Source organism: Lupinus angustifolius, chromosome LG01, assembly GCF_001865875.1.
Source record: "Lupinus angustifolius cultivar Tanjil chromosome LG01, LupAngTanjil_v1.0, whole genome shotgun sequence".
Lineage (NCBI taxonomy): Eukaryota > Viridiplantae > Streptophyta > Magnoliopsida > Fabales > Fabaceae > Lupinus > Lupinus angustifolius.
Window position 1 is genome coordinate 2,432,157 of NC_032009.1, and position 16,031 is coordinate 2,448,187.

General features: G+C 32.2%; 2 protein-coding genes across 2 annotated transcripts; both read right to left on the reverse strand.

Annotated features, from left to right (window-relative positions):
* Nucleotides 680-2,280, reverse strand: LOC109346694 (UDP-glucuronate 4-epimerase 1-like). The gene has a single exon (XM_019586401.1). It carries the CDS (start codon nt 2,106-2,108, stop codon nt 801-803), a length of 1,308 nt encoding a protein of 435 aa, XP_019441946.1. The 5' UTR covers nt 2,109-2,280; the 3' UTR covers nt 680-800.
* LOC109346701 (glycine-rich protein DOT1-like) lies at nt 15,366-16,031 on the reverse strand. Its single transcript, XM_019586414.1, has 2 exons — nt 15,481-16,031; nt 15,366-15,441 (listed from the first exon to the last, which is right to left on the reverse strand). Exon 1 carries the CDS (start codon nt 15,955-15,957, stop codon nt 15,511-15,513), a length of 447 nt encoding a protein of 148 aa, XP_019441959.1. The 5' UTR covers nt 15,958-16,031; the 3' UTR covers nt 15,366-15,441; nt 15,481-15,510.

The window sequence follows — 16,031 nt, forward strand, 5'->3', positions numbered from 1 at the left end:
AGTTTCATATTGTTTAATGTTATAATTTTTAATTTTTTGATATTTTAGAAACACGTACAGGCGTACACATTTGTAATATATTTTTGAATTATAACTTTATTCATGGGCCATTTTTTCATCTCCTATTTCTTGACATTCTTAATTGATTTTCCAATATATAAGTTGAATATGGTCATTTTAGTAAATTGCATCAAATTTTTACATAATAATTTGTTAAATTATATGTGAAACCTCAAATATAAAAATGTATGGAAGGAAATAAAATAAACTAATTTATGTCTTCTAAATATCAAATATTCTATCACTTTGACATTTGAATCATTAATGGATTGATTTTTACTATATATAAGCTCGACCGCTAACCATCTTTAAGAAAAACTAAGGCATCAGTGATTGATGAACGAACAACACCAAACGAAAATTACGGTGCACTAATAAACATAAGTTTGAAGGAAATTTCAATAATCATAGACTCTTATGTATAGATATTTCAAATTGAAAATGAAGAATAAATAATGAGACTTCATTTACTAAATAAATTTGGAACTTTCTTTACAGAAAAAAGAAAAAGCATAAAATATTCCAAAAAAGAAAAGAAATCAGCCAAAGAACAACTGTTTTTAAAAGCAAAGATGGTATCCTTCTTTTCTCTTCTTGTTCCTCCTTTTCCTTTTCCTTCTTTCATACTTGACCAGCTTCTTTCCTTTTTCCTATTCCTCCAAATTCGTCATTAAAACTCTACACACTAAAAAAAGAAGAAAACAAAACACCCCTTCCGAAAATTAAGGGGTAAAACAATCTTAATTTACAAGTTTGCCGTTATTATAGCCATAATAAGAGAGATACCACTTCACGAACTTCTTCAACCCGGTTTGTAAATCGGTCGTGGGCTTGTACCCGAGTTCCCTTCGGGCCGAACTTATATTCGCATGGGTATATGGAACGTCACCGTTTCCAGGCATATCCACAACATTTCTCTTCGCTTTCACCTTCAAATGACGCTCCAAGATATTCACCAACGTAGGCACTGTAACCGGTGAAGTATTTCCAAGGTTGAAAATTCTGTACGGTGCGGGTCCCCTTTTCTTACCACCCGACCCGGTACTCTTCTCTGAAGTATCCAATGACCCGATACAACCCTTCACTATATCATCAATGTAAGTAAAATCACGGGCCAGGTCGGCCCGATTCTTGCCCCGGTAAACAGTGATGGGCTTTCCTTGGAGAATGTTACGGGTAAAAGAGAAATAAGCCATATCGGGTCTTCCCCACGGACCATAAACGGTGAAGAATCTCAAGCCCGTGATTGATAAGCCATAAATGTGGTTATAGGTGTGAGTGATTTCCTCGCCAGCTTTCTTCGTGGCGGCGTAGAGACTTGCCGGTTGGTCGGTGCGATCTGATTCAGAAAATGGAACTTTATCGTTAAGCCCGTAGACGGAGCTTGAAGAAGCCCAAACAATCGCGGGCTGAGGGTTGGCTGATTTACAGGCTTCCATTAAAGTCACGAGGCCCGCGATGTTGCTGTGAACATAAGAGTGCGGGTTCTCCATAGCGTAACGTACACCAGCTTGGGCCGCGAGGTGCATCACGTGCGTGAAAGCAACGACGTCAAATAACTTAGCTAAAAGCTTAGCATCGTTAACGTCACCTTCAACGATAAAAACGCCGTGAGTTTCGAGAAGGGCCTTGCGGGCTTTTTTTAATGAAGGGTCGTAGTAGTCGTTGAAGTTGTCGAGTCCAACGACACCGTCTCCTCTTCTTTTTAACGCAATAGACACGTGGGACCCAACGAAACCGGCAGCACCGGTAACCAAGACGGACATGCCTCCATGGCGTTGGATCTGGGCTGAGGAACGTACCTGTTTCTCCCACTGGATCCCGCCCCATGAGGCTGTCAGGTACCGGCTACCGGAATCGATGAAGCTCTGGAAGCTGATGTAGGAGGCGGTTAAAGCTATGATAAAGAGGGTCCACAAGAACACGGTGCTTGAGGAAGCGAAGCAACGATAAAGTTGGCGGTTCATGTGGTGAGAACGTTCGATTTTGAACTTGCCTGGCGTAGAAGGGAAGAGTTCTTCTTCCAATGATGGCATTTTGTTCCCCATAATCAAAATATCAGAATCAGAATATGGAAGAATGGTTTGTTTTGATTATTTTTGTTTTGGAATGAGTAATGAGAGAATTGAAATGATTGATGCTGAGGGATTACACAGATGCAAAGAAAATAAATCGAAAGGTGATTAGTTTTCTTGCATCTGCTATTAGATGAAATGTAAGAGATGATTATATATAGGAGGAGGAAAAGAGAAGGGACAAGTATACGCGTGAACGCATTAAAAAAGGACAGATACGTGTGTGTACTGTGTAATGAAACAAAATTAGAAATTCACATTTTTTTCTATTGGAGAATGATTTATTTACTATGTTATTTATTAATGCCGTGCTAGATATTATTACAAATATTTTTATGAAAATGATATTTTTATAATTTGTTATTTCAAAAAATAAATAAGGATGTGAACTATTAAAAAAAAAGGAGGGATTCACTTACAAACTTACTCCTCATCCTGACCATCAGTTATAGGAAAATCAAATCGTTTGAATTAGTAAATATATCTAAATCATTATATATTTATAAAATTATGGTTAGGAAGAAAAGTACTCTTTGAGCAAGTAGATCTCTCTCCATTAAAAATTATTTTGATAACTCGAAAAGCTGAGCTAGGAGGTAGATCCTTTATTATTTCACTTTTTATTTTCCAGCAATTAATTTCTTTAGAGATTTGTAGATGACCCAATTTTATTTTTGGTTATTGAAATTCATCATGTGACAGTAAAATTCACGACAGAGAATCTGTGCACTACCCGTGATTCATCTGTGCACTATAACTGTACAAATTTTATATACATCGAAATGATAGCAACTTCTGTATTTATGTACACATTTTATTTTCAATTTATTATAGACTTTAGCAATGTTATTCAAAGCACAAAGTTGAGGTCGGTCGGTGATATTAGTCTATTATATTGTGCCAGGAACATGAGAGGAGAGCCATAAACATTGTCTCTTTCGTTTAAATAAAAAACAATTCCCACAAGGGCTGATAAAAAAAACTATTAGATTATGGAGGAAAAGATAATCATGAAATGAAGTGTACTCATATTACTCTAATTTCCAGAAGAGCTAATTAAACCCAATTTTAGTATAATCAAACTTATCTATTAACTTAAAAATAGTATTATTATCTTTGACCTAAAAATATGAAATAGGTGTGTTGCGAGTGGCTCCCAACCACCGGGAGAAGCGGTATTGACTGCGGGAAAGTAAAAAAAAACACGGTAAAGAGAAATTGCCGCTTATAAATAAAATCACTTTTTATTCATGTGCTTATATATAAATTGTTTTACTCATAGATATATAAACTACACCTCCCTCTCCTTCAACTACACTATTTTATTATTTGATCAAATTGAGTAATAACAAATATGTGATATTAGTGACATAAAGTTTTATTAAATTCCTAGAATGACTAAAATGTTAAAAATTTAATTTTAAATAACGATATTTATTGGAAGATTTATAACAGATTAATTTATTACTCATAAGGTTAGATAATACTTTTGGTTGTTTAGAATTTTTGTGCGTGTAAGTATTCATTAATTTTAAGTATCAATAATCCAAGGGTCCACCTTAATCAAAAGCATGTGACTAGGAGACATTAATGACCTTACTAGGAACCTGCAGAGAGCACTAAAGTGATTCAACAAATTAACTTACTAAAAAATAAGCACATGGTTTTTCAATTTTCCCCTCACTTTCGTTCTTGTGCCAAAACTAATGACTTAAAGCGATAAAAAGTACTACTACTTCAAACCCTTAATTAATTAAGATTAAGATTAGCACACCAAATTGATATTGCATGAGTTATGTTATGCTTCAGACAACTTCCATCAGTTATTAATTAGTGGTTTACCTTGATATATTGAAATGGGAGTTTTTACTTGTATGATGCACAATAACCAAAAAATTATGGTTTGGTGTACCTTTTAGAAAAATTACAAATTTGGTGTAAACTTTATACAATCGGCTTCTTAGTTCCGATTTTTTTTTCTTCCCCCCCATCCTCAATAGAGGGTTTATATATATATTTTTTTTTCTCCCTCTAAATCGGCAATGAGGGGGAGTTTTTAAAAAAATTATTTTTTCTCTCTCCCCCCCTTAAATCAGCAATGAGGGAGTTTTTAAATTTTTTATTTTTTTTCATTCTCTCCCCTAAATCGACAATGGGGGGAGTTTTTAAAAACAATTATTTTTTTTCTCTCTCCTAAATCGACAATGGAGGACTTTTTAAATTTTTTGTATAACTAAAAAATTTCAAATCCTAACTCTAACAACACACAATACAGTAATGAATATTTTCTTCCAACGCTAGTTATTAAGAAAACAACATATTACACTATTAAAATTTGAATTGGCTAAATCCCACAAAACTTTAATGACGTCTGTGTGATGAAGTGCCACATGGAGGTGATTTTCTTCTTCTTGGCAGTTGAACTCTTAATTGTTGTTCATTCCGCTGTGAGAGTCTCCCGCTACCACGTGTCGCCAATTGTGGCTCCTCCTCATCTGAATCATCTTCATCTTCATCTTCATCAACATCCTCAACCACAACTTCGTCATCAGTATGTTGTATACCAAAAATGTTTGTAGACGGCTTAGTAGGACGATAATATTGTTGAGAATCGTATGCCGACAATGATGTACTTGAAGTAGTAGCAAACATTGTTGGTAGTGGAATTTGAGAAGTGAATGACAAATAATTGTATAAATAATTATAATTTACGAACTCATACGATTGTTTATTGAGGAGTAACTGATGAAGTATGTCCTTGAGAATGACTATCCAATAGAGTTTGTTGCGGAGAGTCAGTTTCCGGTATATCATAATGATGAATAGGAGGAGCTTCATCAACGTGGGTAAAGTATGCATTGGGGTACAGTTCAGCCAATGCTTCCATCATTTCATGCCCATATGAGAAGACGTCACATAAAGGTGGTGTGAGATTTATAAGTGAAGTTGGAGGACGACTCTCGTCACAAATTCTTTTTGCAAATGTGTACTGAAAATTTTGGAGAAAATTAGAAATAAATAATATAATTAAAAACAAAGTTTAATTTATAAATTTTTTTACCATTCCATCATAGTGGCTCCATCTCTATATATGTATCTTCTAGTCCTTTTTAAATACCAATGTATATACTCAGAGTAGTGGTTCAAATGCAGCGTATTTGCTGGTAAATCATCGACCACATAGTTATCCCAATTATTCATATTTGAATCCAGTGACGATGTTTATGTGGCCAGTTACAATCAGTTTTGCCACGTAAGTCAACTTTATGAAGTTTTTCATAATTCATTGGATCTTCTGCATTGGTTGACCAAAACCAAATTACCTCACAACCCGATCAGTAGGGTGCCATTCTACAATTGCAAAACAGATTAGTGGCACACGTGATCGGCTTCTCTCCGAGATGTTTGACAAGAAAGGCAGTTGGGAATATGACATCCACCGAAATTAGTAAAAATGTTAGTTAAAAAGTTAATATAATAAATAATCAAACACAAATATACGAACAGAATGAAAGTTTGACTTATTATTTCTATATTAAAATATACAAACTTAAATAAAATATAGAAATATAAATATACCTGGTCAACACGCATACGGTCAAACATTGCACGTATGATATTAACAGCATGTCTAGGGATGTTGTTTGTGATTAAATGTTGTGACCACCTATTATTAATCTTTGTTAGTTAGTAAAAAAAATTGAATCACTTTTGTTAATTAAATTTTTACATATAATCATAAAATTAATATATACATTTTCATCAATGGAAAATAAGGTATTGTTGGGTCGCGTAGTCTTGGTGCAAGATTTTCAATGTGATCATATGCTCATGATTGAAGGAGTAGTAGACATCCTCCAATCTCTTTTTGATCACTAATTATTGTTGCATGACATAGTCCTCGATAAAGATAAACCAATACAGCTGAGCCCCAACTGTATTGGAATGTCTCCGTTAAGTCCTCAAGTAAAGGCATATACATAAGGTGGACTCGATTACTTGATATATCTGGCATAAGTTTTGAATACACCAAACTCGTCAACAACATGGACGAGTTTTGTTGAATGCCCTAACACACCAAACTCGGCTACCGCATGGCCGAGTTTTGTTGAGTTCCGATGAGTTTTGTTGTTTATGAATAATTGCCGAGTTTCAATAAGTATAATGACTTTTAATGAGTTTTAATGGTTTCATACAAAAATTGCATTGAAACAGTGATAAAATCTCTGCACCACAATCCCTTCAATGCATTCAAAAAATTTAAATGTTTGGTCATTCAATACGAGAATCTCTGCACCACAATCTCTTCAATGCATTCAAACAATTTAAGTGTTTGGTCATTCAATAGGAGAATCTCTGCACCACAATTCCTTAAATGCATTCAAACAATTTAAATGTATAGTCATTCAATACGAGAATCTCTGCACCACATTATGCATGTATGATCATTCAATATTTTCTCTTTGTTTGCATTCACTTCTTCAATCAATGAAGAATCTCTGCATCATACTATGCATGTATGATCATTCAATATTTTCCCTTTGTTTGCATTCACTTCTTCAATCGATGAAGAATATCTGCACCATTGAACTCTCTCCATGCAATGTCACTCTTTGACCACATGTATATGTAATATATTGTATATAGTTAATGCATAGTAATATATTGTATATAGTTAATGCATATTAATATATTGTATATAGTAAATGCATATAGTTATAGTATATTTAGTTATATTTATAATATTTACATTTATAGTATATATTTATTTACATTTTTAGTTATATTTATAGAATATATTTATTTACATTTTTATAGTGCATATATTGTATAGTATATTTAGTTATAATTTATAGTATATAGTTATAGTGCATATATTTATAGTTATATAGTTATATTATATATATTTATAGTGTATAGTTATATTATATATATTTAGTTATAATTTATTGTATAGTAAATTTAGTTACAATATATAGTTATATTATATATATTTATAGTATATTTATTTATAGTATTCACTACACATAATTTAGAGAAGATGTTATAGATCAATAGAAATACACTATAAAAGTAAAGATTAAAATATAAACTACTCTTAGGAGTGTTGCCTACGCTCTCCCCCAATTCTCTAGATCGTAATGGACATGTCTTCGTGTTATGCTCTTTGCTTCTACACCATCCACTTTTTTTAAATTGTTCACCTTCAACTCCATCCATCTCATTGTTAATGCGTGAAGTCTTTGGTCTTCCACTTCTTTTCTTACGCATAATAGGATTGGGAATGAATGTTTGACTTGAATAAGGAGGCTAGTATTCTTCATTACCAATTGGTTGAAACTCATATCCATAGAGGCTAGTAAATTCAAAGAAACGCGTGTTACGATAGCATGACAATCTTAATGATTGAAATTCTTTATAGTCACACCAATTGTCAGCAAGTTTCACTGTATACAACCTCACTTGTCGACCATCAGATCTAGATACAACTTCAACTCCACAGACTCCAGTCTCTCGTGAAAAATTACGAACTAATTGACATGTAGATTTACGTTGATTTTCTTTAATCACTTTTGTTAAGTCTTCACAATATACATGCCCTGTCATAATCATGTTAGAGGCTTCATTTCGATGTTCATTGAACCATTCATTTAGCTTGTAGTATGTTGCTTTAGCAAGGGTAGTGATAGGGAGAGCTCTAGATCACTTCAGAATATCATTAATGCATTCTACAAGATTAGTAATCATGTGGCCATATCGTCTCCCTTGATCATATGTCTGACTCCATTTCTCTTTTGGAATCTGGTCCAACCATGCTTCAGCCCTTGGATTTTTTTGACGCAACAAATTCAACATTCGCTCGAACCGTGGCCGCATCAACTCATAACCTATAAAATAAATACAGACCTATTAATATCCATAATATAACAATATTTCTAAAATTCAAAAACATAAATAACACATACCCATTTCTACAACTTTGTCTTTTAGATCAGAATCTCAGAATTCCTTATTGCAATTACTAGCAAGATGACGAATACAATAAACTGATTCTACACTAAACCATCATACCAACTCACTTCGGAGTGCAGCTAATAAACTTGTCCCCATATCTGATATGATACACATGTTTGGTTAAGGGGTAACAAGTCTTAAGATTGTAAGAAAACCATTATTAAGCTTCTTTCGTCTCTCCTTCAACCATGACAAATGCAACTATTAGTAATATTCCAGTATATTTCTCAGTTAACAATATGTAAACCCTTCAACATGGTTTGAAAGCCCAAAATATTCTATCCAGAATGATTTGACTTGGGTCTTCCATGCCATCTACAACTTGGTTACGTGCTTCATATTTTATAATTGTGCGAGGAGAAAAATATTGTAGAGCATTCATCCAACGTGGTAACTCATTATATGAACATGTTCAATCACCATAAATTTTGGCCATGGCCATTTGTCTTGCAGTCCACGTATTTCCATACGTGACTGTATAACCAAAGCGACTAACGATATCCTTCACCAGTGCCTTAACTGATATACTCGAATCTGCCGATACCAAATTAACAACAAGGTCTGAAATGAATGATGAATTTAATTTACTATAATCTTGGGAAACTAACATAGATACACAACTGTGTGTTCCACTAATTTTCCTAATCCCCAATAATCGCGCTTACCGTTATAAGAAGCGCGAATTCGCCACTCACATCCTGCACCAAAATGTTTACATTTGGCAACGTATCTGTCCGGTCTAGACTCTGCAACAACATAGTTGAACGAATTTTTGATATGAAAATCTCTAATTGCATTTATTGTGGCTTCTTTAGATTCAAATTGCATACCAATAAACAAATCATTATCAATAATATCTGTTAAACCGATTGTATGTCCAAAATCACGATCATCTTCAGAATTTGTGTTCAAGAAGAATGATGATGGAGTAATATATGTCATACTACAAGATGAATCACTGTCAAACTTAACCTCCTCCTCATCACTACACATTTCAATATCCTCTTCATCGCTAAAATTGCTAACAATATATCTCACAATGACCATCTACATTTAACAATTAATAAGATAAAACATATACACTTATAAGAATGAAATAAAATGTAGTAACTAAATGATATACTAACCTCTACACAGAAAGTTTACTCAAAGAAAGCTTGCTGTATTACAGAATGGAGATAATTTTTTGTGGAAAGACAATGTAGTTTGGGGGTATATACAGGATTAGGGTTCACGAAATAAAAAATATTAAAAAATTAAAAACTCCCACCCCATTGCCAAATTAGGGGGTGAGAAAAAAAAAAAAAACTCCCCCAATTGTCGATTTAAGGGGGAGAGAAAAAAATAAAACAAAATTTAAAAACTCCCCCATTGCTGATTTTGGGGGACCTAAAAAAAATTATAAACTCTCATTGCCGATTTAGGTGGGAGAGAAAAATAATATTTTTTTTGAAAACTACCCCATTGCTGATTTAGAGGGGCCTGATTTTTTTTTAAAACTCCCCCATTGCCGATTTAGGGGGGAGAGAGAAAAAACTCCCTCTATTAACAATTTTGGGAGGAAGAAAACTAAAAAAAGGAAAATCGACAACTAAGAAGCCGATTGTATAAAGTTTATACCAAGTTGGTAATTTTTCTAAAAGGTACACCAAGACCGTAATTTTTCCGTCAATGTGCACCATGCAAATAAAAACTTCTATTAAAATGAAAATAGCTTAGATTCATCGTAAGATGATTAGACGCCTAAGATAATGATGGAATGTGATCAAGTGTGACACATTGTTAGACTCATAAGACTCAAACTCTTTACCTTTTTATATTTCTTGAAATTGAGCGAAACCTTATACTATTAAATTAATACACTATTGGTAATTTTAATAAGAAAAAATATGAGAGAAAAATATCATACTATTTATTATATTCTGCCTATCTTTAACATAAGTTTCTAACGTCATAAAAAAGACACTAGGTGAAAGAAAATGATAGACTAGCAACTAATTCTATATATCACTCACCAAATTCTAGATTATAAGATAAGAAACCATATTTTCATATCCATAATAAAATGAAAAGTTTCCTCAATTAATTATGTACAATACCTAATTTTTAATGAGATTAATCTTTTTCCAGTGAGGTGATTTATTTATTTATTTATAATATTAAAAACATTATTCTGTACATTTTTGTTGGATAAGCGTATTTCGTCCAGCCTATGAAAAAAGTATGGGCCGTTTTTTCCATATAAAAATGTACACCCCAAAACAAGAGACATTAATAAAATAATAACTATGAAAAAGTATGAGTAATTTTTTTCTATATGAAAATATATGCCCCAAGACGAGATTAAGAGGAAACAGTACTAAAATAATGGAGTTTGGCTTCTTTCCATTACTGGAAAGAGTGATGATATATATAATTATGACACATGGCAATAAAAAAATTCAATAGTTCATATTTTTATTTTCTTATTAATTAATAATTTTGAAAAACTATCCATTCTCACATCTCTAGGAGAGGAATCCATTTCAAAATAATGGCTCTTAATTAAAAAGTAAAAACAGTAACACAATAATTAACGCTTAATTTTAATCTCATTATGGATATTGAGCACCGAAACAAAAGGTTCCCTGGTTTCTAAGGTAGAAGAGGAGCATGTGTTATGAGAAAAAAATATATAACGTGAACTCTTAAAAAACAAAATAAATAAATACCATTATATAATGATTGTTCATAAATTTTTACAATAAAAGTAAATATATTATACTCAATTGTTATACTCTATTTAATATATTACCATTTACTTGTATTTTTTTTATCTACTGTCAAGTGTTCTACCTAACCCATTGAGAATGGAGACAACTACTTAAGTATTACACTCAATATTAATATCTATATATATTACACTCAAGTATTTAGTATATTACTATTTATTTTAATTTCTTTAATAATATAAATATAGGAAAATAATTCAATTTATTGATTTCTTTAATAAATATATCAAAGGATAAAAAAATAAAAAATCATTTTAATTAAATGACAATAATATAAAAAACTTATTTTATAATTTGTTATAAATGTGACAACAACAATATTATTAATCAATTATGTTCATCACACCATTAAAAATATTTAACTATTCTAATAATTAGTTAAAATAGCTATATACAATGATATATCTTTAAATAATTGTTTAAAAGGTTAAAACTAACAATGCATTAAAATTAAACTAAATCAGTATACAACCAACATTTCAAATTTATTTGTGTTTTTTAGCTTATTATCAAATAATATTTATTCGCAGATACATGATGGGCATTATTATTTCCCCTCCAAACTTCATAAATGGATCAGTAGAATGTGAAAGAGGGCAGCATTACCTTGTGGTTATAGACATATTGATTTTAGTATAAATATAAAGGGGATACGCACTTAGTTAGAGTAAGTTAAAAAACTATTCAATATCTTAACCATTTATTTTATAAAAATTTAGTATTTTGATTAACGAATGAATGTAAATTATTAAAATTCTATAAAATTGATCCATCTAATGTATAAATATGAACACGTATGTGTATGGGATAGTAAAGATTGTGTGTTAATGTCAAATTGTTTTTGTATGTTATATAAATAAATCTGTTCGTATTTCTTTACTCAATTGTTACTAAGTGTATCTCAACAATGACACTCAGTATTAAAAAAATCACCATTTATGAATAATTGATATCCACTATGATAGACAACCATATTCAACTCAACTAGGATTGTTATGGGTTACCCATTCTTGCTTAACAGAATTTACTACATCAAAAAATCTTGTGTTAGTTAATTTATTGCTTTGTAGTATGAAAACAAAGTTTTAACAACAACTACATGATCATCGTAAAAAGAATTAATAGAGAACTAGCTTTGAATTAGACATAACGTTTAAAACAAGTATTGGTATTTTATTCACAAAGCGTAAGAGTAGTGTCACTATAGTTATGATTGTGTAATTAAACTAATAATAAAAATAGTCTGTACATATCTTTGACAAACTTTTTGTTTGATTATTTCATTCTACCATCTTTATAAAAAGGCATTGAGGTTGATGGTTTGTGTTAGCTGGCAGATCGTGGGAACATGTTCTCTTGTGGTCTGTACGTTGGAACAACGGTGTTTCTTATTCACTTCATTAATTCTAGAAATCTCTAATTTTTATTTAAGCTATTTCATTAAGTGTAGAAGAAATTTTTTATTTAAGCTATTTCATTATGTACATCAAGCTTTTCGGGCAAGCTAAATTGGAATAAAAAGATTGTGGGAGCGCTTATTACTTAGTCTATTCTATAAAAACAATGATTTATTTCCTCCTAAGTTGTTGCTTGTGAATTCGGTAAGTTAGGGTAGAATGTATTAATTGTAATATCATTATCATTGTATATATAATTTTTTTATTTTACAAAAATAAAAATACCCTTTTGTTAACATATGTAATTTGGATAAAACTATATCTTATAATAAGAAAGAGAGGTACCACACTAAGACTGAAAAAAATATTACCAATATCTACGCATTGACAATGTAAAAATTTATACATAGTTAGTGTATTATTCATTATGACTTTTTTTTCTGAAAAATCAACAATGATTAAAAAACAAAATAGTGAATAAGTGAGTGTATACATTATTTTTTCTCTTGAAAAGAAGGAAACTCAGAATGTTTCGTGATGAGATTTTGTTTTGGGCCTTAAGGTAAGTTTAGTTTGTATTGATGTGGCTTTCAGTTGTCGAGCCCAGTTTGATAAGTCCCTGTACAAAATAAGAAAAAGGAGCGAGTGCGTGTGTTTAGCTACACGCGTGAAGCTGCATGTACACGTAGAAAGAGTTTGAAGTTTTATATCCACCTTCCTTTTTTAAGGGTTTGTGAATTGAGTTTTGCATCTTAAAGAATGGAAAAAAAGATTTCGGACCCACGAAATGCAAAATACACCTGTGAGGAAAAGTCTTCTATTACCATTTAACACCCAATTAACTTACAAATGACCATAAAAGTTTTGGAATATTTATTAGGAGGAAAGCCACCATTTCTACCATTGGTCGTGTTGTATGAGGTGGATTAAAGTTTGTCTTCCTATTTTCGTGAGATGAGTTTGAATTTTTTGATATCCTCAAGAATAGTGCAATTGTTTACTGAAATTGGTAGATTGTGTGATCATGCATGAAGCGGTGGACGTAAATAGTAAAAGCCATGCCATTTCAGATTTCTTGGTATGTTTGTGTGTTTCTTGGTTCTTATTTTTATTTTTAAATCATCCAAACCCAAGGATATGAAACTTAATTAGTACTTAGGTATATCAGAGTCGTTAGAAACTTGAGGAGAAATATATTAGTATGGATGGTATTTATAATAAAGAATAATAGCTAGTGAGGTAGGCTAGCACATGGGTAAAGTATAATACATATGGTATTTCATAAGTTGTATTACTGTATACTACTAGCTTATAATTGATTGAAAAATATATATTTAAGCTAAAAATTAATAATTAATTATTTTTTTAACCAATCATAATTAATGACACGTGAACACAAACGGTAGGAAAACAAATGTATTTTCTTATATAAAATTTGGTACACTTGGTGCCTTTTGCAAAAGGTACAGGAATGAGGATCACCTATCTCACTTTTTTGTGTCCCATTGTGTCCTAACCCTATGAACATCTACTTAAAAAGAAAAATCACAAAATGATAAAGTAACTTTTTTATACTAGTTGGTAGTGTTTGATTGACTTGGTACATGGAGACTTGGTCTTTTAGGGACAGAAGATCCTTAATAGAGACAAAACCTATTTACCTTGAGTCACACTTGGTGCATATAAATTAATATTGTAATTGTTGGGATGAGGCCATGAGCACCAACAACATATCCTACTCAGACAATCACTATATATGTACAGTGGCAATGTGATTGGCACTAACTCCAAATTCAAGAAAAAAAACCATTAAAGATATGATATCTTTACCTATTTGCATGCCACTAATCAAAAGATGTTCAAAAATGTAAAGGATGTCAGGAGAATGTTCGAGAAAAGTTATTATCTAGGTTTCTTAACAATATTTTTGGAGAACACTGTATCTAGAGGTTGAAGAGTATCCTTTTATCTAATTTTGGAGGTTGATATTGAATTATGTTTTCATCATTCTCTCAAATCTATATACTATCCATGCTTAAATCCTAAGATAAGTTTTCTATATATGCACAAGTATAATAAGTTTTCTATATATGCACAAGTATAATAAGTTTTCAAACGAGTATACTACTGCATATATACTTTCCAGTTCTTGCTACACTGAGTTCAAACATCAGCACCATAAAGAATACATGATGTGTTTTTAATTACCATGTTCCAGAATATACGCAGCAATGACCATTTTTCTTTAGAAAGTGGCAAAGACAGATTCCTTGTTTTAGCTATATATATAATTTCATTCTCATCGCAAACTCATGGTTAGGAAAGAATCAAGCTTTTGAAGAAGAATCTTTGTAACACTGATGATATCAACATTTATCTTTCGGATTTATAGAAGATATCATAATATAAATAGAACAATTTTTTGATTAGTTACTGAAGATTCATATAATCAACTTGCAGAAGTAGTTCAGTTACACAACTGAAGTTTACAAGATTCTGACAGAATATCAAAGATAAACTCGAGTAGAAGGAGCATATCGAACAGGCCAAAACCTAGCACCAGTTAGCAAAATTCAAGAGCTATGTATATATAACTAAGTTTTCAACATGATCAATGTTTTTTGAGACGTTACTTGTTTGAATGCAAAATTACAAGTTCAGTCTGAATTCAAATCCAGATAGCCGCAGCCACCGTGGTTTTAAACATGTAACTTCGAGTTTTGGAACTTTGGTGCAATTTTATATTTTAAATCATACACAGACATACAAATAGTAGATAGTGTTCATAACCAAAAAATGCCAAAGCATAAGAGTATAAGATTTATAGCTATGTGAATTTAACTAAAAGAGAAATATACAGTGAGAAAAAAACTTGATTATTATTCTTATAGAACTCGGCCATACAAATTTTGGTATATATTATTAATTACTAGTAGAAATTGAAATCATGACATAGATAGACTTGGAACATTAGACCTAACAGTACACTGGATCAAACTGAATTACAACATTCTTCTACCCCTATATTAAACACAGAGGATGGAGTCTACCATCTTACACTTTTATTGTTTTGGTGCACAACACACAGCATAGGCATCTAGTACTTATTTGTTACACATATTAATAGACTGCAATTTTCTTTTATTAACCGTAACATATATAGTATATTCCTGCATGGCTGCATGCATTCCCTTAATTACCACCACCCTCACCATAGCCCTCACCATGACCCTCACCATGACCATAGCCCTGGCCAGAGCCACCACCACCTCCGCCACCACCACCACCACCACCTCCACCGCCACCTCCGCGTCCTCGACTGCCGGATCCTGATCCAGCCCGAGAGCCTGCATAGGAACCTGCTTCAGACCCAGCTCCAGACCCACCAGACCCAGAACTGGAAGAAGACGATGCTGAACTTGAAGAAGAGCTAGAACCAGAACCACCAGAACCAGCTCCAGCTCCTGATCCAGAACCACTGCCACCACCTAAGCCAAGGCCTAGTCCTACACCAACTCCAAGTCCTATCCCACCAAGGTCCAAACCCAAGTCCTTCCTAGCCACCCTGCACTCTGATACAATAGCTGACATAAAAAGAATCAGCGTAAGTAAACAACATGACCAAGATGATACACCCATTCTATAGTTTTGAACTTTGAAATATCCAAACAAATGTGAGAGGATTAGTTTATATTCTGAGGAGACATTGAAGG